The 25,218-nt window shown below is 35.0% G+C and overlaps 1 protein-coding gene across 1 annotated transcript in view; it reads left to right on the forward strand.

Moving 5' to 3' along the window:
• The window catches only part of KCNH7 (potassium voltage-gated channel subfamily H member 7), a 471,595-nt gene that overhangs the window by 382,610 nt on the left and 63,767 nt on the right, over positions 1–25,218 (forward strand). The window contains exons 7-8 of the mRNA XM_012440583.3: positions 11,921–12,346; positions 22,983–23,382. Of these exons, the coding sequence (XP_012296006.1) occupies positions 11,921–12,346; positions 22,983–23,382 (826 nt within the window). The remainder of the gene's footprint in view (positions 1–11,920; positions 12,347–22,982; positions 23,383–25,218) is intronic.

The raw sequence follows: 25,218 nt of genomic DNA on the forward strand, positions 1-25,218 counted from the left end.
ACATTTTTATCTTACTAACAAACACACATGGCCAAGTGGCCTAGCCATCTGTCTTTTGCATTATCTATGTTGGCATAATTGACTTGTTCCAAGGTCACACCAGAGAGCTGGGTTTATTCATTAATTATAATTAGCATTAAATGTTATTTGTAATTTAATTTTGAGCTATTCTGGTTAAATATGCCTAAAATGTATAATTATGATAGTAATCATTACTTACTGGATATTTATGGTAAGATAGGGACTACATATGGAACTTTACACATTTGTTATCTTACTTAGTTCCCAGTTGCCTATGAAATGGATATTGTCCTCATTTTGCTAGTAAGAATGTTGACGCTAAGGGAGATTTAAAAATGGCCAAGGCAGAGCTGGGTTATGTAATAGGGCCCAGAGCCTGTTATAGATACCAGAGTCTGGTTTCCAGAGCCTGGTCTCTTCAGTAATATTTGACCTATTCTGAATTTCTAATTTGTGTAATTTGTCTTTATTTATATTTTATTGATGCCCATCCATGACTATCTAGCATTCCTGTTTTGTCCTTCTCGTGTCCTTCACATTTGTGTCTATCCAAACAAGTTGCATTTAGGCTCTAGGCAAGAGCTAGTTCTACATAATTCTCTATTCTGCATTGGCCACAACTGGTGAGGACTTCATTAAAGGTATTTTGAAAACATCCACACATACATTTTAAAATATTTTCTTTCTCTCCTGGAAATAGTATGTATAGTAGGAAAACAGAAGCTTTATCCCCACAAAAAGATGAGTTGCATACTGGTATGCTGTTTTATAAGGACACAGGCCCTATAGAACCAAAGCACCTTGAAAAATTAGCTAATCTGTTTTAACATCTGCAAAGTGAAAGACACGATAGCGCGCATTATATTACAGGGGCTTCCATAACAAAGTACCATGAACTAGGTGGCTTAAAACAAGATATTTTATCTCTAACAGTTCTACAAGATAAAAATTCAATGCCAAAGTGTCAGCAGAGCCATACTCTCTCTCTCTGATGGCTCTAGAGGAGAATATGCTTAATGACCACCTCTGAGCTTCTGATGTTGTTAGAAATCTTGGTGTCCCTTGGCTTGTGGACACATCACTCTAATTTCTGCCTCTAGCATCCTAAGGCATTTTTCCTGTGTGTCCGTCTCTGTATTTCTTCTCTTCTAAAATAGAAGGCATTGATGAACTAAGCTGGAATTCTAATTCCATCCTTTATATTTTAAAAAATGTCATCATCCTTCTTATTTTCTTAAAGCAAGGACTAAAGTAAGTGTCATCCATCCTCAATATTTTCTTTAAGCAAGAACTAAAGCTGACATAGGGCATCATATGGCAGCTAAGCATCTTCCCAGACATCAGTGATGGCTACTGCAGAGTGAGTTTGGTCTTCTTCTGCCAAAGGAAGGAGGTGTTGGAGAAGGCATGTCATTCCCACAGAAGCATCCCTTCCATTCCCCTTTGGTTTGGTGGCACTGATTCTAAGGACACCCACCTGAGCAAAGTAAGCATTAGCCTATCTGTTTCTTTGCATTTCTTTACTGCTATTCACCCCACTTTTCCTTGCAAAGGCCATCAAACCGATGGGTGAGCTGGTTCACATGATTTTGCATGATATAGATGTGGCTTTATTGATCTTTTATGCATTGATCATGCTCTTCATTGTTAACATCAGTTCTTAATTTGGTGACCCAGCTTTCCTACATTTGGAGGTTCAACTATCCCAAGACTTAAAAACCCAAAGCCTTAGAAGGTTCTGACTTCATGATGTAGAAGGAAAAAGGGAGAGCAAGAAAGTTCCACCTGGATGTCATTAACTTTGGCCAAGATGTGCTACTGATCAGACCCATGGCCATACCTGGTTGCAAATGGGGCTGGAACTGAAGTTCTTGACAAAGCAGACACATTCTAGCAATAACTCTACTTTATGAATGGAGAACAACAAATTTTGGTGCACAGCAGCTGTCTCTATCATCATCATTTATGGATTTTCTATACTTCTATTTGCACAGTGTCTTTCTCTTTAAGCTACAAACATATTGAAGAATTTGTGTGCTTACTATGTACATTACATGTGTATACCAGATACTGTGCTAAGCGCTAGGAATACTGGCTCTGCTTTTTGTTCTGCTTCCCACATTTTAGTTATTTCTTCATGTATGCTCTCTCTTTTTGTACTCTTTTGAAAAATTTAGCCACTTTCCAGATCTTCAGCCATTGCTTCTGCAAGATAAAATCTCTAGCTCCAACAATGTGAGAGCTCTGTCACAGACCTCTTTTATATTATTATTATTTTGAAACAGAGTCTCACTCTGTCACCCAGACTGGAGTGCCATGGTGCAATCTTGGCTCACTGCAGTCTCAACCTCCTTGGGCTTAAGCAATCCTCCCAACTCAGACTCCCAAGTAGCTGGGACCACAGGCACATGGCATCATGCCAGGCTAATTGTTTTGTATTTTTTGTAGAGACAAAGTCTTACTATGTTGCCCAGGCTCAGATCTTCTAACTGCCTGCCAAACACCTCCTCCTGTTGGTATCTATGCCTCTACCTCACATTGTCCCTGCCAAACATTTAATTCTCTCTCTTATTTCTAACCTGGTTCCTCTGTCATTTGTGCTTTTGAGAAACATTTGCAAAAGTCTTACTCATGAACTGTATGCTAAGTGTTCCTTCTCTTGAATTCTACTTTTTTTCCTTAATGAAAGCAACTTTAAGACAAAGATAAAGAAAATGGAGATAAGAATGCATATGTAGTTTCCAAGAGAAAGGTAAAAGGAAAGAGGAGGAAAGGAAACAAGCATTACACTAGAGACCATCTGGTATTGGCCACACGGTGGGCCACAAGTCCCTCAAATCCATATGGCATAGGAGCTGGGAGACAAAACCAAGAGGCATTATCTTGTTGGCAGGTGGCTTGTAGTTGAGTTTATGGCTCTAGAAGAAACTGTATTTTTTAATATGCATATATTTGAAGTAATTTGTAAATATTATAAGTGTTTAAGATATAATTCAACCTATTTCTCTCACAATCTGAGACTCACACATATTTTATGAAGCAGACATTTTTCATATTAGTATATATAGCTAATATACAGAACAAAACACTAAATGACACTTAGCTGAACCTGAATCTAAATGACCCCAATTATACAGTCATCCCTACTCCACCCAATACACGCACATGTGCACACACACACACGCATGCGTGCACACAGCCAAATATCTATTTTAATCTAAGCCTTGCAAAATCATTTAAATACAGAATGCTGAAGTGATTCTAATACCCAATTTTAGTATTTTATTCAATTAAAAAATGACTTCCTATGTGACAGTTTTGATTTACTGTGTGATTCTTTTCCATCTCATAATTTGAATATCTAGGTAATCATCTGTGAGGTTGTTAGTTTCAGTGATAATTACTCAGGTATGGCTGTTTTTTGCAAATCATATGCTGAAAAGCCTGGGGAGTTTAAGTCCTTCCCAATGCTATATAATCTATCTGATTCATTTTGTAACTAAGTATTCTTCGTGATAGATAAAAATACAGCTAGCCTATTAGTTAAGTGCAATTCCTGAGTAAAGGATAAATAACAGACGAACAGCTTCAACCAACACCTCAGCATGGTGTTTAACAGCTGCCAAAAGTACCCTATAATCTTTTGGAAAGCTTAATCGTTCCCTATTGCACTTTTTGAAAGTGAAGAGTAGTTATTAATCCTGGTGTTCGCACAAAATTTTCTCAGTAGATCTTCATTGAATAAATAGTGCTGTTTCATATAAAGATTTTAGTTTATATAACACTTAACTATTAGAGGTTAAACAAATAGCAGTGTACTCGCCTGAAGAAAAATTGTATTTGGTAAAGAAAACTATATTTTAGGCTGTATTAAACTGTACACTTAATTAGTGGTTTGAGAAAAGAGAGAATATAAATCTTTCTGGAGACCATGAAGTTTCCCTTTTTTATTCCTTATTTTTTTTCTCTCCTAAAATAAAATCCTTATGATAGTTCCATTAATCATGTTTTATCTTTCTAAAGTATGTTATTTCTCAAATGTGTGGGAGAAGTTGGCTTTCTTAAGGAAATGTAAGACTGTGTAGCAGCTTTTTCCTTTTTAGTCATTGGCTTCTTAGAATCCTATTCATGTTGTTAAAACATTTACTTAGTTAATGTTTCATTTCCAGAAAGGATGGCTCCAAAGCACTGTCTTGATTCATTTTAACTTATTTGTGACTTTTCAAAGAGATATGAGTTGACATTATAAAAATACATTGCATTTAGGCCACTAAAATTGAAATTGGCCAATTCAAACAATTTAAAGGGAAATAGAAATAATCATTCTGTAATTCTAAACTCAGTTTTCTGCAAGAAGAAAAATAAAGAGACAATTAATCAAATAACCTGTTGTCTTTTTAAAAAAGGAAAGAGAGGATAGAGGAATATTTACCAAGTAAATGGAAAGCAAAAAAAAAAAAAAAAGCAGGGGTTTGCAATTCTAGTCTCTGATAAAACAGACTTTAAATCAACGAAGACAAAGAATATCATTATGTAATGGTAAAGAGATCAATGCAACAAGAACTAACTATCCTAAATATATACACACCCAATACAGGAGCACCCAGATTTATAAAACAAGTTCTTAGAGACCTACAAAGAGACTTAGACTCCCACACAGTAATAGTGGGAGACTTTTAACACCCCACTCTCAATGTTAGACAGAGACGAAAATTAAGAAGAATATTCAGGACTTGAACTCAGCTCTGGATAAAGTAGACCTAATAGACATCTACTAGACTCTCCACTGCAAATCACCAAAATATACATTCTCCTCAGTGCCATGTGGCACTTATTCTAAAATCAACCATGTAATTGGAAGTAAAACACTCCTCAGCAAATGCAAAATGATGGAAATTCATAACAGTCTCTCAGACCACAGTGCAATCAAATTAGAACTCAGGAGTAAGGAATTACTCAAAACCACAGAGCTACCTGGAAATTGAGCAACCTGCTCCTGAATGACTCTTGCATAAATAAAGTAAGGCAGAAATCAACAAGTTATTTGAAACCACTGAGAACAAAGAGACAACGTACCAGAATCTCTAGGATACAGCTAAAACAGTGTTAAGAGGAAAATTTATAGCACTAAATCCTCACATCAGAAAGCTAAGAAGATCTCAAATCAACACCCTAACATCACAATTAAAAGAACTAGAGAACCAAGAGCAAACAAATTCAAAAACTAGCAGAAGATGAGAAGTAACTAAGATCAAAGCAGAACTAAAGGAGATAGAGATGCAAAAAACCCTTTAAAAAAAATCAGTGAATCCAGGAGCTCGCTTTTTGAAAAGATAAACAAAATAGGTAGACCATGGACTAGACTAATAAAAAAGAAAAGAGAGAAGAATCAAATAGACACAATAAAAAATTGATAAAGGAGATGTCACCACTGATCCTACAGAAATACAAACTACCATCAGAGAATACTATAAACATCTCTACCCAAATAAACTAGAAAATCTACATGAAATAGATACATTCCTGGACACATGCACCCTCCCAAGACTAAACCAATAAGAGCTCAAATCCCTGAATAGACTAATAACAAGTTCTGAAATTGAGGCAGTAATTAGTAGCCCACCAACTGAAAAAAGCCCAGGACCAGAAGGATTCACAGCCAAATTCTACCAGAGGTACAAAGAGGATCTTGTATCATTCCTTCTGAAACTATTCAAAACAACAGAAAAAGAGGGAATCCTCCCTAACTCATTTGATGAGGCCAGAATCATCTTGATACCAAAACCCGCAGAGATACAACAAACCAAGAAAACTTCAGGCCAATATCCCTGACGAACATCGATGTGAAAATACTCAATAACATACTGGCAAACTGAATCCAGCAGCAAATCAAAAAGTCTATCCACCACAATCAAGTGAGTTTCATCCCTGGGATGCAAGGCTGGTTCAACATATGCAAATCAATAAACGTAATCCATCACATAAACAGAACCAATGACAAAAGCCACATTATTATCTCAATAGATGCGAGAAAGGCCTTTGATAAATTCAACATCCCTTCATGTTAAAAACTCTCAATAAACTAGGCTTTGATGGAACATATCTCAAAATAATAAGAGCTATTTATGATAAACCCATAGCCAGTATCATACTGAATGGGTAAATGTAGGAAGCATTCCCTTTGGAAACTGGCACAAGACAAGGATGCCCTCTCTCACCACTCCTATTCAACACAGTATTGGAAGTTCTGGCCAGGGCAATTAGGCAAGAGAAAGAAATAAAAGGTATTCAAATAGGAAGAGAGGAAGTCAAATTGTCTCTGTTGGTAGATGACATGATTATATTTTAGAAAACCTCATTGTCTCAGCCCAAACAATTCTTAAGATGATAAGCAACTACAGCAAAGTCTCAGGATACAAAATTAATGTGCAAAAATCACAGACATTCCTATATACCAACAACAGACAAGCAGAGAGCCAAATCATGAATGAACTCCCATTTATAATTTCTACAAAGAGAATAAAATACCAAAGAATACAACTTACCAGAAATGCAAAGGACTTCTTTAAGGAGAACTACAAACCACTGCTCAAGGAAATAAGAGAGGAAACAAACAAATAGAAAAACATTCCACGCTCATGGATGGGAAGAATCAATATTGTGAAAATGGCCATACTGCGCAGTGATTTATAGATTCAATGCTATTCCCATCGAGCTACTGCTGACTTTCTTCACAGAAAGAGAAAAATCTACTTTAAATTTCATATGGAACCAAATAAAGTTGGTATAGCCAAGATAATCAGTCCTAAGCAAAAAGAACAAAGCTGGAGAACAAAACTGGAGACATCACACTACCTGACTTCAAACTATGCTGCAAGGCTACAGTAACTAAAACAGCATGGTACTGGTAACAAAACAGATATATAGACCAATGGAACAAAACAGAGGCCTCAGAAATATCACCACACATGTACAACAATCTGATATTTAACAAACCTGACAAAAACCAGCAATAAGAAAAGGATTCTCTATTTCATAAATGGTGCTGGGAAAACTAGTCATATGTAGAAAACTGAAACTGGACCCCTTTTCACACCTTATACAAAGGTTAGCTCAAGATGGATTAAAGACTTAAATGTAAAACCAACACTATATAAACTCTAGAAGAAAACTTAGGCAATATCATTTAGGACATATGCATGTACAAATGCTTCATGACTAAAACACCTAAAACAATTGCAACAAAAACCAAAATTGATAAATGAGATCTAGTTAAACTAAAGAGCTTCTGCACAGAAAAAGAAACTAGCATCAGTGTGAACAGGCAACCTACAGAATGGAAGAAAATTTTTGCAATCTACCCATCTGACAAAGCTCTAATATCCATAATCTACAAGAAGGTTAAACAAAATTTACAAGAAAAAAAACAAACAACCCCATCATTAAGTGGGCAAAGGATATGAACAGACACTTATCAAAAAAAGACATTTATGTGGCCAGCAAACATATGAAAAAAAATGCTCATCATCACTGATCATTAGAGAAATGCAAATCAAAACCACAGTGAGATACCATCTCGTGCTAGTCAGAGATTTTTTTTGGAACAAAAATCTTTTTATTGTATTTGCAAAAGACAATTGTGATTACATAAATATCCCAGAACTTTGTAAAAACTAATAGCAGTTTCTTTTTTATTATTATTATACTTTAAGTTCTGGGTTACATGTGCAGATTGCACAGGATTGTTACATAGGTGAACACATGCCATGGTGGTTTGCTGCATCCATCCATAAATTGTTCTATTATAAAGACATATGGACACATATGTACATTGCAGTACTGTTTACAATATCAAAGACTTGGAATCCACCCAAATGCCCATCAGTGATAGACTGGATAAAGAAAATGTGGCACATATATTCACATTAAGAATTAGGTTAGATTATCTTGACATGGCAATTAAATCTTTGAAGTTAGTAATACTATCCCGACAACATACATTTTCAAAAAATGCATTCAGATTAGAATAGAGTAAAATATTTTATCTGTTAATTAAACCATACACAATAGTCAAATCTAAATCATTTTTGATATACAGAAATGTCAGATATTGAGTTAGTAATGATAGTTCGAATTCACTCGTTTTGTAAATATTTTATTTTCAAGCGTTTTCTTGTTTTGTCAATGTATTACTTTTTTCAGGGCTGCCGTCATAAACTACCATAAGCTGAGTGGCTAAAGACAACAGAATTTTATTACTGCACAATTCTAGGGGCTAGAAGTCTGAAATCAAGGTGTTGGCAAGATTGTTTCCTTCTGAGAGTTCTGTCTTTGAGGTTCTGGTGGCTGTAGACAATCCATAGCATTCCTTGGCTTGCAGCTATATCTGCTCCCATGACACATGGCATTCCTGTGTCTTTGTGTCTCTGTATCCAAACTTCTCTCTTCAGTTATTGGATTAAGGCCAACCCCAAACCACTATGACCTCATCTTAACTTGATTTATATCTACAAAATCCCTCTTTCCAAATAAGGTCACATTCATAGGTACTGGGGATTATGACTTCGACATATCCTTTTAGGGTACACGATTTAACCAACAAGTCATATTAAGAGGTATAAGCATAAGAAGTTCTAATCTAGTTTTATTTTAAAACATATTTATCTAATGTTGTAAATAAGAATAACATAAATCCTCATTGGGGTTCTGCAATAATTGTCTTTCCTTTTAACGGGAACCTGTATATTATTCATGTAGGAGAAGGTTGACCTAAAGTGCAGAGCCTGAGATCCCTATCCTGTCACATTAGACCTTCAGCAACCTAGAACTAGTCCTCTCCATGGCTATCCTCCACCCTAATTCCCTGGCATTTTATTCTTCAGCAAAATATAAGGCTGTTTACAATTCCCCAGCACACAGCACATTATTTTATGCTTTCTTGCCCTTTTTCCTTCTGTCTCCTCTGCTTGTAATGTTCTTCCCTTCCCAACTTCCTCATCCCTTACCTGTGTCATTTTCTGACTCCTATTCAGTCTCAGTTCAACTGCCATCTTTTCCCAAAAGTCCTCTGTGAAGACCACCCACCTCCACCATCAGCACCATCACCAACCTCAGGCCCTGAGTGAAGTGGACCCCAAGAGGACTCTCATTTTCCCACACATCTATCTCCCAACAGACTATAAACGCCATGATCTCAGGGACCATATCTTCCCCATATTTCATCTCCAGCTTGTAGCACCGTGGTCATCTAAATGTTAAATGAAGGTCTGCATATGTGAGATGGAAAGAATTTCAGCCACCGTTCCAAGATGCTGCTTGCATTCTAATTTATACTCCTGTTGAAAGAGGTATTGCAATTGCCTCATGCGGGAGGTTAGTAACAGAAGTTTGTCACCTAAGCAGTGAGCAAACTCACACAAATACATCTGTCATTAAAAGTGACTTATTTTTCCTCTTTGATTGACTACATACCTTTTTATATAAGAGAGATTTGTGGATTTAGTGATATGGAAAGATCTCAGCAGCTCAAAAATTTTAGTCTTGTTTTGCTGGAGTACCCTGGGTACACAGAGGAATCTAATGAAAGAAGGGACTAGAAAGATAGAATGGGTACATATTTTAAATAACTTCAATGACATTGAAAGCCAAAATAAATTTGTAGACTTTGCTTTCCATAAACTGAGTAGTCATGGTTTTTTACAAAGGAACTAGATATAATTCATTTTGTACAGACGAAAATGTCACACACTGATCCTCTATACTAAGCATAATGGGATGAGAGTTCTATTAATCTGTACTTCTAAAATGACAAATAATCTAATTATTCCCATTTGGATTTTGAAACTCATATATATATATATATCTTGGACTTCTAGTATTTTACAGATAACAAAATCACTTTATTTTCCAGATTGCTCTTTTGCTAATAATTAACTGCCATCATTTCTCATAATAGCTTAAAATAAAGCCCTGTTCTCTCTTAAACTGGCTGGTTCAAAGCACTCTGGATTGATTAAATGGTCAGGTCAGACCCTTTATTAATTTTTTCAAAACTAGTTAAAGCAGTTTAGCAGTTGTCAAAAAGCAGCTTTGCCTATTTTAGCTGAATCTTTTGTTATATTTAAAAGTTATATTGTATCTCTTTTGGAGTTATTTAACTTTTAAAGTTTTAGGGATGATAACTCATTATATGGGGATAAAATGTTATGAGATATGACAATAAATATAATAATGAAATTTCAATTACATCTGACATAATTCATTATTACAGTCAAATTAAAACCAACATGAATAGAATTGCCAAAAACACAGAAATAACACTCTTGACTAACCAATGGGAGATTACCTGAGATCCATGCTGCAAAACGGATGATATATTAATTGTGTTTAGAAGAATCTAGTCTATGAAAATGTACTCAGTGAAATTAACTTTGAAATAGAGCCATTGTATATGTGTGGGATATTCATAGCATTGAATTATAACCCACATTTCCCTTTTTAAATGGCTCTCTATATGCCATCTGTGGAGCCATTACAAAATTTCAGCTTTTTATGTATGTATGTCTGTATTTATTTATTTATTTATTTATTTATTTATTTATTTATTTTTTGAGACGGAGTTTCACTCTTGTTACCCAGGCTGGAGCGCAATGGCGCAATCTCGGCTCACCGCAACCTCCACCTCCTGGGTTCAGGCAATTCTCCTGCCTCAGCCTCCTGAGTAGCTGGGATTACAGGCACGCACCACCATGCCCAGCTAATTTTTTGTATTTTTAGTAGAGATGGGGTTTCACCATGTTGACCAGGATGGTCTCGATCTCTTGACCTTGTGATCCCCCCGTCTCGGCCTCCCAATGTGCTGGGATTACAGGCTTGAGCCACCGTGCCCAGCCCAAATTTCAGCTTTTTAAAACAGATATATTGGCTTACATTTTACCCAATAAATTACATTTTACTGGGTAGCTAGGTAACCTTTTTGTTTTGACTTTTGTTTTTAAAACTTAGTCTTAAATCACTAAATTACATACTTTTCTGCTTGGTAAAGACAAAGCTGTCGTTTAGCTTTCAAGTAAGCTAAAACTCTAAAAGGTGGACTGTTTTAGTTCATTTGATGCCTTATTAAGTAGAATAAATTTTGGAAGTTAAGTACTACTTGGGGTTTAAACATCTTGCAACATTTCCAGGTCAGTATTCTGAACATCTCCTTGTAGCATTTTCCTTTTGCAATTCTCTAAAAGTGATGGAAGAGTTGGAATGAAAGTGTATTTGTCCCAGAATATCAAATACTCTCTCTCAACATTTTAAGGAAGAGCCTCCTTTGTGTTCATTTTAATCTCATTTGCCTTTTTTCCCCTAATGTTAAAAACAGATTGCAGGTGGGAAGATTCTTCTTAATTAAAATTAGAATGAGTTGGGTTTAATATATCAAGGTTTAATTATAAATTAAATATATGTAAATTAAATGTGACCATGGATCCAGCTAGACTACTTCTATTCATCTCAACTAATCCTTTCCTAGATTTGAAAACTGCATTATTAATATATCAAAACTGACTTTATGATTTTCTAAAAACATCCATGTATTTTTACATCTGAGAAGTACTATGTTCCAGAGGAAACAGTAACATTCCTTAGTATCTCAGCAGCAATATTAATTTTTTTTTAGTGAGACTGGTATTTATCATGAAATGCCAGTGTGATTTTCTTGAGCCAAATATACTGCATAATAGGAGTTTATATGGGCTTATTTAATATATGTGTGTGTTTCATGAATACTTTCAAGTTACATGAATTCTCTCTAGTAAATTTTACTCTATAATTAGTTACCTTAATATTTTTTAGGTTTACTAAATTAAAAATGACATTTTATGTAATGTATGATTTTCTTTTCCACATTCAGGTTCTGTCTTTAGGAGCAGATGTCCTACCTGAATACAAACTGCAGACACCACGCATCAACAAGTTTACGATATTGCACTACAGCCCTTTCAAGGCAGTCTGGGACTGGCTTATTCTATTGTTGGTCATATACACTGCTATATTTACTCCCTACTCTGCAGCTTTCCTCCTCAATGACAGAGAAGAACAGAAAAGACGAGAATGTGGCTATTCTTGTAGCCCTTTGAATGTGGTAGACTTGATTGTGGATATTATGTTTATCATAGATATTTTAATAAACTTCAGAACAACATATGTAAATCAGAATGAAGAAGTGGTAAGTGATCCCGCCAAAATAGCAATACACTACTTCAAAGGCTGGTTCCTGATTGACATGGTTGCAGCAATTCCTTTTGACTTGCTGATTTTTGGATCTGGTTCTGATGAGGTAAGAACTGTTTAAGATTCTTACTTTCTGAAAGATTGCAATTTAAAAGTGAATCTGTTTTAACTGCAAAAAGAGTAGTTGCTTTGCAAGCTTCTTGTATCTCATAGATAAAATTAATTTTCAATTGAGGATGCTAAAGAATGAAATGAAATCATTTTGCCATTGCAAATCAAATTCTTTCTGTTTTTTGCTAAGAGTTGCAAAAGACTCTCCATTCTTTACCCACCAAATTAAACTTGGAAACAAGTGATCCATAGCACACAGCACATTCCCAGAATTTAAAAATCTCTACTTATTAACTTCACAGGGTAAAACTGTCAAATATTAAGTATGTCTCTGATTTTCTTAACTCATTATTATGGTTTGAGAAAGCAGAGACTTGTTTTTTGTTCAAATTATGTGAAGAGGGCACCTTCTGAAATGCCTTATTCAAAAATGCTTTCTCTTAAATAATACTTAGCCTAGAAAGTACTGCTTGCATATCCCAATTCCTAATAAAATTGGAAACTGAGAAAATATGAGAAGTGTATGTATTGTGCATTTTCTGCATAGAGGAACTTTAATCAGCTCCTCAAAAGACTCTTTGATCCAAAAGAAATTAAGTTTTCCTACAGTTCACTTCGTATAATTGCCACTATTTTTATCATTTATAAATTTTCTGGATTCTATAATGGAAAGATTTACAGAATGCTTGAAAAGTAGTTCCAAGGGAATTGGTTGAAAAAGATAACCTCAATATACTGAATTTTTAAAAATTGTGTCTTTTTCTACATAAGAACGCTGTCTTGCACCAAGTTCCTCTTCTCCCTGAGAAAGAGAACAACTCCTCTTGGCAATGGTTACTTCCTAGCCATTGAAGGCTTTAGAACAAGTAATCCTCCTTGACCAAGGGGAACCAAAAGATTTTATTTCTAAATCTATTTACTGGTTAGAAATAAACTCTCTCTTATAGACCATGCTGATGAAACTATGAGTCAGTTGAGAACAGGACAATGAAACAATACATTTTTCCTGGGTGCTACATTTTTGTTTTATTTTGTTTTGTTTTGTTTATTTGTTTGTTTGAGATGGAGTCTCACTCTGTTGCTCTGGCTGGAGTGCAGTGACGTGATCTCGGCTCACTGCAACCTCCGCCTCCCGGGTTCAAGCAATTCTCCTGCCTCAGCCTCCCGAGTAGCTGGGACTATAGGCACACCCGACTAATTTTTTTTTTTTTTTTTTTTTTTTTTTTTTGTATTTTTAGAAAAGACGGGTGTTTTGCCATTTTAGCCAGGATGGTCTTGATCTCCTGACCTCGTGATCCACCCACCTTGGTCTCCCAAAGTGCTGGGATTACAGGAGTGAGCCACCTCGCCCAGACCCTGGGTTCTATAATTTTAAACAAAGTGCCAGACCTGACTTTCCTAATCTGTAAAAGGATGATAATTAACATCACCTTCTCTTCTCTATTTTTTTTTCTAATTTGAGACTCTAATGAGATAATACATGTGATTTAGCGAAATTCTTTTTAAAAATCAGCTGTTCTTAAATTAGCTGAACTCTTAATGTTAGCTATGCCTAACTTTGGGTTTTAACTAAAAGACAAGAGAGTAAAATACTTCTTTATTAATATATATATTTGAGTTTCTTATAATGGGTAGTTCATATCATTACACCAAATAAGCTTATGTTGATGAACAATAAAATAAAACCTCACTCTTTCAAAAGTTAAAATGTATGCACCAACAGCAAACACTAGTGATTTTGTAGATAAGCTTAGAAGTATAATGGAAGAAGTTTTCAGAAGTTTGTGTTTTTTAAATTTTAATGTCTGAATTTTAAAATACTCTGAAAATTCTGAACGTAATGTGTTACCACCAAATTAAAATCTAGTACTGCTGCCAATGTAGATCTTAGAACTAGAAGTAACCACAAGAAATCATCTAGTACAATCCTCTGCCTAGGAAGTTAAATTACTCTTATTCCCATTTTACAGATGAGACTGTTGAAACCTAGAATCGTTCAATGATATACTTAGTCCTATTTTCTGCATTACTCTTAGTCAATAATGCTTTATTCATTCAACAAATTTTTGTTGGGTACCCTTCAAAGTGACAGGCACTGTCTTGTGTTTGGAGATTCAGAAGTAAATCAGACAAATTTATGTTCTCCAGGAACTTACATTCTAGGATTGAGGAAGAGGGGATAGGGGATGGAAGAGGGCAGAAGACAGTTAATAAACAAACAAACACAGCGCAGGATGGTTTCAGGAAAGAGTAAATTATATGACAATAACAAAACGTGTGGATGTGATAGAGAATGACCTGGATGGATGGCTAATTTGAATTGGAAGTTACCAAAGGCCAATGAGGAGAGGCCATTTGAGTTGAGACTTGACAGGAAGCAACCATCCACTTGAGACCACTGTGCAGAGCATTTCACATAGAAGAGGAAACACTAATGAAAATGTCGCATTTGGGGAACACGTTTATTGTGGTAGAGGAACAGAAAACTGACCAGTGGCTGCCAGGCCGAACCACACAGTAAGAGGTGGAATGCTAAGGTTTGAGGAGGCAGAGACGGGGACCAAATCACATAGAGATGTGGGATTTCTAATTTATTCTCACTGCAATGGAATCTTTGAAACGGGAATGATATTCTCTGATGGACATTTTGAAGACTACAAAGGCCGTCATCTGCACATTGCAGAGTCAGACTAGGAGCAGGGAACCAGTTCAGAGCACATGCTGTGATGTAGGACAAAACAGCAGGTTGGAAGCAACGAAGATGAAGAAAAGTAAATAAATGGCAGATGTATTTTGGAGGTGAGCTGCCAAGGCTTGTTGATGGATTAAGTATTGAATGGAAGAGTAGGAGAAAAAGCAGAATTAAGGATGGTGCAAACATTTTTTGTTGTTTGTTTATTCTTATTGAAATATTCCTTTGGTGAGGGGCAGAAGGGTTGCCTAAGCAAAATTATAAATGGTAATCCACTTATTCAGATGGAAAATCCTTGGGGAGAAAAAAGGTGTTGTGGGAAAGAAATTCCTGTTTTAGCCATCTTAAATTTGTGATGACTATTGGGTATTCAACTACAGGGGGCATGTAGGCAGTCAAGTACTCCATGAGCACCTAGAAAGATAATACGTGAGTATAAGAAGAGAAATTAGATCCATTAATTGAAAGTTAGATATAATCTTGGCAAAGTTTGGTTTGGATCAGCTTCTGTACAAGAACCATGTATCAGTTTTGTGTATGGATCTGTTATAGATCTGGAGACACATATTTGACAGGTTTAAAATAAAGTCTTAAAACTTACACTTTTTAAAGTGACAGGGATGGTTTTGTTGTTTAGACAAACAAGATCCAGTGGCCATATCTGGGATAAAGAGAAATCCCAGGAGAAGGCTTTCATGTGTTCATAGATGAATATTTCTATTAAATAAATGCATAAGTACATAAATAAATGTGTAAGTATATAAATGAACAAATTAAGAATGATTTTCAACAAATTATAAGAACAGTCATAATTTCTTAATTGCTTAATTGTAAGACAAGTTCCTGTTCTGTCACCCAAGCTGGAGTGCAGTGGTGTGATCTCAGCTCGATGCAGCCTCTGCCTCCTAGGCTCAAGTGATCCTCTACCTCAGCCTCCAGAGGAGCTGGGACTACAGGCACATGCCACCACATCAGGCTAAGTTTTGTAATTTTTGTAGAGAGGTTTCAATTTGTTACCCAGGCTGATCTCGAACTCCAAGCTCAAGTGATCCACTGGCTTCAGCCTACCAAAGTGCTGGAATTACAGGCGTAAGCCACTGTACCGGGCCCTAAAATGTTTTCTATCCATCACAGGATTACAGATGAGCTTAGAAAATGTAATTTTGTCAATGTCAATCAAACATTAATGTCTTCTTTGCCAATTCCCCTAAATGTTAAGCTACTGTAACACTTTTACTTTATTTACATTCAACCCTAGAAAAAAATTCAAATTTTTAATCCATATTATTTAATCTATGTAAGGTATTAATAAATGCTAAGAGAATATGTTGTCATATATATTTTTACCAAAGAAGACATGGCACAACTGCTCATATTTTTCTAAATAACCATTTAATTTTTTTTCCTACATAATTACAAATCACCTACAATAGAGGATCTTCTATAATGTTAAAAACATGTTGAAGAAAATAAATACTGGCAATAACTAGGCTCACCTATATAATTAATATCTTTCTGATGATAATGCCATCCAGAGAGACAATAAAAGGATTCTCTATTTCCTAATTTTTGCATCATCAAACATCATACTACCCATTACCTCAGTCATTGGGAAATTTTCTCTGTATCATTGGTGCAAAGGAAGAATGTTATTGTCTCGGTATCCAGAAAGTTAACTTTTTATTATCTGCCTCATATTTTCCCATATTTAGCTCATCTGTGGCAAATCTTAATTTCAGAGATATTAACAGCCAAAATCTACAAAATTCTGCTCAATTACATGCTTCATTAACCTCTTACTCCCCAGAAAATTAAGATTCTTCCAATTAATTATTTGCTTCATTGACCCTTCTCCTTTCACACTTTACTGTTTTTTTCTGAATCCTGAATACAAGCAAGAAAGGCCTTTGAAACCTAAGTGACTACCGTGCTCTTTGAGGGAAAACTCCAATAGAAAAGAGGTTTTCCTATCATAATAATACGTTTGATTTATTAGTCTGATAGATGAATTCTGAAATGGATGCAAGGAAAACCTTAGCAGGCATCTGTATGCAGACTCTGATCATTTTCACAGCTGAACTTGAGCTTTACAATAGATGTCATCAGTTTACTTCTAAAATATCTGACATAATCATGTTCAACTTTTAGGAATAAATCACATTTTGAAGACACATATACATATACATGTCTACACATAAAATTGCTAAATCTCCTTAGATAGTTTCTGGGAGTTTAGACAGAAGTTTCTATTCGCTTATATTTGAAACTATTGGTCACGCCTCTAAAAATGTATGAGATGATGTGTAAGAGATATAAGATCCCCAATGGAAAAATTATTTTGCTTTTAGTTTATCATTTGTTGATTTGTATGTGATTGATTGACTACACTCATTAGAGATGGCATAAAGCATAACTCTTGGTAAAATATTTCTCAGGAAAAGTCAAATTATCATTTAAAAAATATGACATCCCTAGTTATTTATTTGGTGTAACATTTGCATACTACTGTTTAGAATCATTTGATGGTCAATGTTCTATTACTGTAGAGAAAGCCAAAGTGAGTTCAAATTGCAGAAAAATAAAATGTTAATTATAAACAAAACAAAAATAAAAATGTTTCAATAATAAAGGTTGTTCAATATTGAAATGAGTTTCCCAGTGAAGTTGTAAAAATCTCCTCTTTAAAAGCTATATGTTAGAAGTATTTGTGAGGTTTGCTATAAATAAATGACAATCTAAATAATTCCCCAAGGTTCTAGACACATTCAAAATATATCTCTTTGATTGTATTAGTGAATGTGTCCTTAGAAATATTGCAATGGTGCAGTCAAGCTGAACAAAGGACTAGAAACTAATTTCCAATATTATTGAGATTTATTGGACAAATAATAATTGAATGATGTATAAAAATACCAGAACTTAGAGAGAATTAGCTGAAATGAATCTAAAGCAAAATGTGAATGTAGAGTAATGAAACGTATTACTTGTTAAATGTTAACATTTCCCTATTTGAACCCAAATATTTATTGAAAGGACAAATGATAGATTAAGTAGACAGCTTCAGTGATCATTCTATCAACTCTGCGGATGAAACCAAAGATCACATACTTATGTATTTTTATTTATAGAAGAATAATTATTTCACTTATTTATAGGCAAAGATGTTAGAGAGTAAATCTCTGAAATAATATATTTTAAGATTCTTAAAAATGTTTACTAAAAAATAAGGTATAATTATTTTTTAAAAATTTTAAAATTTTTTTGAACAAAAGATTTTTTTCTTATTAGTGAGTCTTTCTCCATTTAACTGTAGACAATTTATTCTTGAGTAGAAAATTATTTAATACTGATAAGAAGTTACTTATTCTAATTTCAAGCCTTCAAAAAGAATTTCACTGGCATGAAGAGAGAATCTTGACCAATTTATTGTAAAATATCTACAAAAAAAAATCACATGGTGGTATTGATTCTGGACCTAGTATCTAATATACATACTATATATATATATATATAATGTTTAGTTTAAAAGTTAACATACTTAATAAACTAACTTCTACCTCAGTATAAGATGGTATCTGGGGCTTTAGTAAACAGTGGATGTGGATATGTTTTTAAAGTTTTAAAACCGAATGATATTAATAAGCCACCCAGCAAAATGAAAAATTGAATTTTTGGAAAAAAGAGTCATTTTAGATTTAAAACAATAATATTGAAAAGATGCATTAAAAATAAAAATCTTACATAGATCTTCTTTACTGTGACATTTTGGCAAAAAGAGTTGGAAAATTATTCAATCACAATAAATGGGTTGAGTTCTGAGATGGTATGGGAGCCGGTAGGTAAGACTTGACTTAAGAGTCCGTTATGTCCCCTTTGCTACACTTCGCGGCAGGACTAGATAATAAGTGCCTTGCTTCAATGTACTGCAAAATGACTCGCCTCTTTTTATATTTTATTTTCATCATGTGTTTCTATTTTATAACAATAACCACATTTTGCCATCTAGTGAGCTTTTATGCTCTTTTTAGTCACTTCCAAGAATAATGATAAGCAGACAATATTTTTCTATTACCAGTGAAATGTTCAAGAAATACCATCTAACAGACAGTTCTTTATCTCTAGTTTTTAAAATTGTTGTGAATAGGTTTAAACTAAGCAATGGGGTTAAGAGTTCATAACAAATTGTCTGGAGAAGATTGATAATTATTTTAAGTCTACTGTCTCTTAGATTTTAGTGCAATCACTTCTCTCTATTCTGCAATCTGGGGCAAGACACCTTAAGTTTTAAAGCAATATTAAAATAATAAGCAGGAAAGAGTTATTGCAATCCTGTGCATCATCTACAAGATGTGTTATACACAACCGTAGCTAACAAAGAATGCCCAGTTGAGTTAGCCACAATTTTATAACAATAGAAGTAAGGTCAAAGCGTTTGTTACATTATCAAGCCAGCATATGTAGTTATGCTGGGGTACATGTGACAGAATCACAAAAGAACAGCTTTGACTGTTGAAGTTAATATTCACATCCTTATAATGCAACTGAGAGGTATTATTACTACTTAGCAATTTTTTCCTCTCCCCCTTCCTTTGTGGCTCCCTCATTACTTCTGCAATTATTTAGTATGAATACTGTCATACATGTTGAGACTTCAACATGTCCCATATTTCTTAAACTTTCCTTTACCAGAAAAGATGTCACTTGTATGTTATTATGTAAGTTATATTGATTTATCTGCTTTGAGGACTTACTGTTACATAGATTTTAACTTCATTTTGATACAATGCTAGAAGCAATGTGAGAGATTTCTTTGGAAGGAAGGCAAAAAGAAAGGTTGCATGCACAGCAAATTTCGTTGCTTTTCTTATGATAACACCATTTTTACTCTACCATCTTTACAACCAGCAGAGTCTTTAGTACTTATTATCACAATATGTCATAAAAACAGCTCATTCGTTTTAAAGCTTTTCACTTCATTTAACCAACTACCTAAAGACTTTTTATTATGCTTCATTTATTTTGAGAGTCGGAGAGAAATTTTGCTCCAAAAACAAGAAAATTTTAACAATAATTCACAATTATTTCTGATTTCTCAGGAAACCATGCTGTGTAAAAGTGGTGAAATGTTGAACCAGGGTGACTCCTGTTAGAGTCTGAGTAGTCAGTGTGCCCACGTGAAGTCCCTGTCTTTCAGTGTTCTTGCCTTTCCTAAAAGGAGCTGCAAGGCCAGAATGGAAAGGCCCCCACTTGTGATTCCAGATATCAAAGTATTGCATTTTAAAAGGATGGAAGTCCTATCAACACATTTCACATCATAAAGTTCCTGCTTGTTGATGGAAAGAAAAATGTAAATGATGTTTAGATAGAAATACAAAGAATTTCTGTTTATTGATATTATCTATAACTCTGTGAGGTTGGCATTATTATTTGTTCACAGACGAAGAAACTGAAGTGTGAGATTAAATGAATAACTTGTCCATGGTGACACATTGGTATGGAGGCAGAATTTAAACATAAGTTTATTCCAAAGTCCTAGCACATAACTTCTAAGCTAAAGTATTGATAATACATATATTGAAAAGTTTGATTTTCTCTTAGGGATCCAGCCAATAGTAATTTAAACCCCCTATTCATTCATAGGGAAGAAGTATACTTTTAAACCTATAAAGAAGGAAAAAAAATGCTATCACCTTCACTGCACTCTAAAAAATAACTCAGTATTATAGAAAGATAAAATTCACTTCTCTAAACAGCCCAGAATAAGTAGAGACCAGAGTCCAGTTATGATAAATACGTGTCAACTACACAAGCACCTCTCACCTTTAAAGGGTTCCAATACTAACTTCCAATTTATCCAGTTATGATAAATACATGTCAATTATACAAACTCCTCTCACCTTTAAAAGGTTCAATACTACAGTATAGTTTGAAGTCGGGTAATGTGATGCCTCCAGCTTTGTTTATTTTTCTTAGGATTGCTTTGACTATTCAGGCTCTGTTTCAATACTAACAGAGGATAATTCAGGGGAGACTAAGCCTCTTTTCCTTTGTGATCACTAAGGCACAAGGGGAAAACAAGAAACTATAGAACACTTAATAGAACATTTTTTAAAGAAAGGGTCTTGCTCTGTTGCCCAGCCTAGAGTGCAATGGTGCAATCATAGCTCACTGCAATCTCAAATCCCTAGGCTCAAGTGATACTCCATCTCAGCCTCCAGAGTAGCTAGGACTACAGGCATCCACCACCATATCCAGCTAATTTATTTTATTTTATTTTATTTTTTGTAGAGGCAGAGTCTCACTATATTGCCCAGTCTCAAATGCCTGGGCTTAAGCAGTCCTCCTGCTTCAACCTGCCAAAATGCTGGGATTATAGGCACAGGCCGCCATACCCAGCTGGAACATTTTAATGACAATTTTTTTTTTAATATTTAGTGCTCCTTTGTCATCATCAATATTAATACATAGGGTGCAGTAGTTATTACATGTGCTATTTCTTCAATTAAAATGTAAGTTTTCTTAACATAATTGGATGTGCTTTGGGAAATAAGCAGCAACAATGAACAGATAAAATGACTCAATAATTGATTGGTAAACACCATGTAACTATGCAATAATTATATGCCCTGTGAATTATATAGTACTTATAGTTGACATTATTTAGGAAGCCTAAGAAATGAACTTGTAATTTGTACTTATCAGATTTGAAGTCCAAACAACCAGTTAAGTATCCTGTTATTATAGAAGTATCCTATCACTAGATACCTGGTCAGTAATAATCACCCAATTAGTTACACACGTCATAGCCAAAAGCAAAATGCAATAATAATATCACTGGAACATCAAGAAATAATTTCTCAGTTTAGCACATTTAAGAAGAAAAAATGCATTTAAATATAGTGCCTCATTCATGCATGCAGTCATCTGATAAGTGTTCCCATTGTTATGGGAAGAAGGGGCTTGAGTTGCTCCTTCTCATTATCCAGATCATTCTCAACTCAAATGTCAGCTCCTCAAGGCCTTCCTTTTTAAAGCAGATTCTACCCCAGTCCATGCCTCCAAATACCCTCTGTCATATTTATCTGCTTACTATAATCATAGCACTTTTCTCTCTCTGAAATTGTTTATTTTTTAAATATCTATCTCTCCTCAGTAGACTATGATCTTGTTTTCCCTTCATTAGATTAGACACTTTGTCTTTTAAATAACTATCTCTATTAGGAAAGTAACCATGTCTTTTGTTCAACACTGTAAACCCAGCGTGTGGCCTTAGTAGGCATACAGTAACACATTAGAATGTATGTTCATGAAAGAACGAGTCACTGAGGAGTTATGCAAAGTACTTAGAACATAAAACAAGACAGATTCTCTGCCCCATGGGTTTTGCATGTCATGATACTGAATTAATGTGTCATACACTTTCCAAGTATTTTCCAAAGCAGGTATCACATTAAAAAAAAAAAAACAGGGCCGGGCGCGGTGGCTCAAGCCTGTAATCCCAGCACTTTGGGAGGCCGAGGCGGGTGGATCACGAGGTCAAGAGATCGAGACCATCCTGGTCAACATGGTGAAACCCCGTCTCTACTAATACAAAAAATTAGCTGGGCATGGTGGCGCGTGCCTGTAATCCCAGCTACTCAGGAGACTGAGGCAGGACAATTGCCTGAACCCAGGAGGCGGAGGTTGCGATGAGCCAAGATCACGCCATTGCACTCCAGCCTGGGTAACAAGAGCGAAACTCCGCCTCAAAAAATAAAAATAAATAAAAATAAATAAAAAATAAAAAAAAACAACAACTAAGTTTAATACTTAATTTAAATAGGCAGTTATCCTTAATACTACCATATTGTCTTAAGCTGTTTTTGTCCACTTCGCTTCACATGAATGTACTTTGAATTGTTTACCAACCGTTTCTGACTATGCACATTTATTTCTACAGACAACAACATTAATTGGTCTTTTGAAGACTGCTCGGCTCCTCCGTCTTGTGCGCGTGGCCAGGAAACTGGATCGATATTCAGAATATGGCGCTGCTGTTCTAATGCTCTTAATGTGCATATTTGCCTTGATTGCTCACTGGCTGGCTTGCATTTGGTATGCGATTGGGAATGTAGAAAGGCCTTATCTGACTGACAAAATCGGATGGTTGGATTCCTTAGGACAACAAATTGGGAAACGTTACAATGACAGTGACTCAAGTTCTGGACCATCCATTAAAGACAAATACGTCACAGCACTTTATTTTACCTTCAGCAGTTTAACCAGTGTAGGATTCGGGAATGTATCTCCTAACACGAATTCGGAGAAAATCTTTTCAATTTGTGTCATGTTGATTGGCTGTAAGTAGCTTTCTCTTCTGTTGTCTATTAGGATAGAATAATACCTTGAAATTAATATTTCTACAATATTTAGAATAAGGCAAAGAAAAATATTAGAGAAAATTGAGGAGATAATGGGATTACATATATGGGTACTATGTTCCATCAAATCTAAATCTCTCTGTGAAGTGGAGACACCAAAAGGTCTTTTTTAACCTTAGAAAACTATGGGCATAAAATTGGAGCAACACAGTTTCAGGAATTGAAACTTGCAGTCAGTTTCACTGCTGTAAAAAGAGTATCTGTAATTTATTACCAATGGTTATTTTCTATTTCAAGCTGAGGCTATATTAGAATGGGAAATACTCATTTACACTGCTTGATAGATCTATTTACAAACATAAAAAGTATTAATCATATGTATCATCACAACAATTATCACAAGAAAAACATCTTTCATATACATGTGTATGTGTATATATAAATATATACATGCAACATACACATACATATATATACATAATATACATGTAATTTCCCCCCATCATTGACAAAACATTTCTTGATATAAAAACATTATATCAAGACCTAAGTGATTAGTTAATGTCATGAGCATCATTCGTAACATATATTCTTTGGAATTAAAAAAGCTTTGTTAAAAGAAGTTTTAATGTTATCATGTATTTTTTAATCGCACTGTGGAATCACTGAAGGTAAACTTGCTGTTTCCAGGCAGCAATTGGCAAAAGCATGATGGATTTTTATTTTCATTTTTTAACCTTTTTTAAAAATAATTTCAGCTTTTATTTTCAATTCAGGGTGTACGTGTGTGGGTTTGTTATGAGTATAATGTGTCATGCTGAAGTTTGGGGTATGAATGATTCCCATCACCCAGGTCATGAGCATAGTACCCAATAAGTAGTTTTTCAGTCCTTGCATCCTTCCCTTTATCTCACTCTACTAGTCCCCCATGTCTACTGTTCTCATCTTTATGTCCATGTGTACACAGTGCTTACCCTCCACTTATAAGTGAGAACATGTGGTATTTGGTTTTCCGTTCCTATGTTAATTCACTTAGGATAATGGCCTCCAGCTGCATCTATGTTGCTGCAAAGGACATGATTTTATTCTTTTTTATGGCTGCATAGTAGTCCATATTGTATATGCACTACATTTTATTTATCCAGTCCACTGTTGATGGGCATCTAGGTTGATTCCATGTCTTCTCCAATGTGAATACTGCTGCAGTGAACATACAAGTACATGTGTATTTTGGTAGAATGATTTAGTTTTCTTCAGGTGTATACCCAGTAATGTAATTGTTGGGTTGAATGATAATTCTGTTTTAAGTTGTTTGAGAGAATGATAATTCCGTTTTAAGTTGTTTGAGAAACCTCCAAACTACACTCCATGGTGGCTGAACTGATTTATATTTTCCCCAACAGCATATAAGCATTCCCTTTTCTCCACAGCCTCACCAGTATCTGTTATCCAGATGGTATTTCCTAGGTTTTTTTCTAGGTTTGTTACAGTTTGAGGTCTTACATTCCAATCTTAAATCCAGCTTGATTTAATTTTTGTAGATGATGAAAGATAGGGGTCCAGTTCAATACTTCTGCATATGGCTAGCCAGCTGTCTCAGCACCATTTATTGAATGGGAAGTCCTTTATACATTGCTTATTTTTGTCAATTTTTTTGATCAGATGGCTGTAGGTGTGCAGCTTTATTTCTGAGTTTTCTATTCCATTCCATTGGTCTATGTGTCTGTTTTTTTTGTACCACTACCATGCTGTTTTGGTTACTGTGGCCTTATAGTATAGTTTCAAGTCGGGTAATGTGATGCCTCCAACTTTGTT

The sequence above is a fragment of the Aotus nancymaae genome, unplaced genomic scaffold, assembly GCF_030222135.1.
Source record: "Aotus nancymaae isolate 86718 unplaced genomic scaffold, 86718_ANA_hifiasm-v0.15.2.pri h1tg000029l, whole genome shotgun sequence".
NCBI classification, from domain to species: Eukaryota; Metazoa; Chordata; class Mammalia; order Primates; family Aotidae; genus Aotus; species Aotus nancymaae.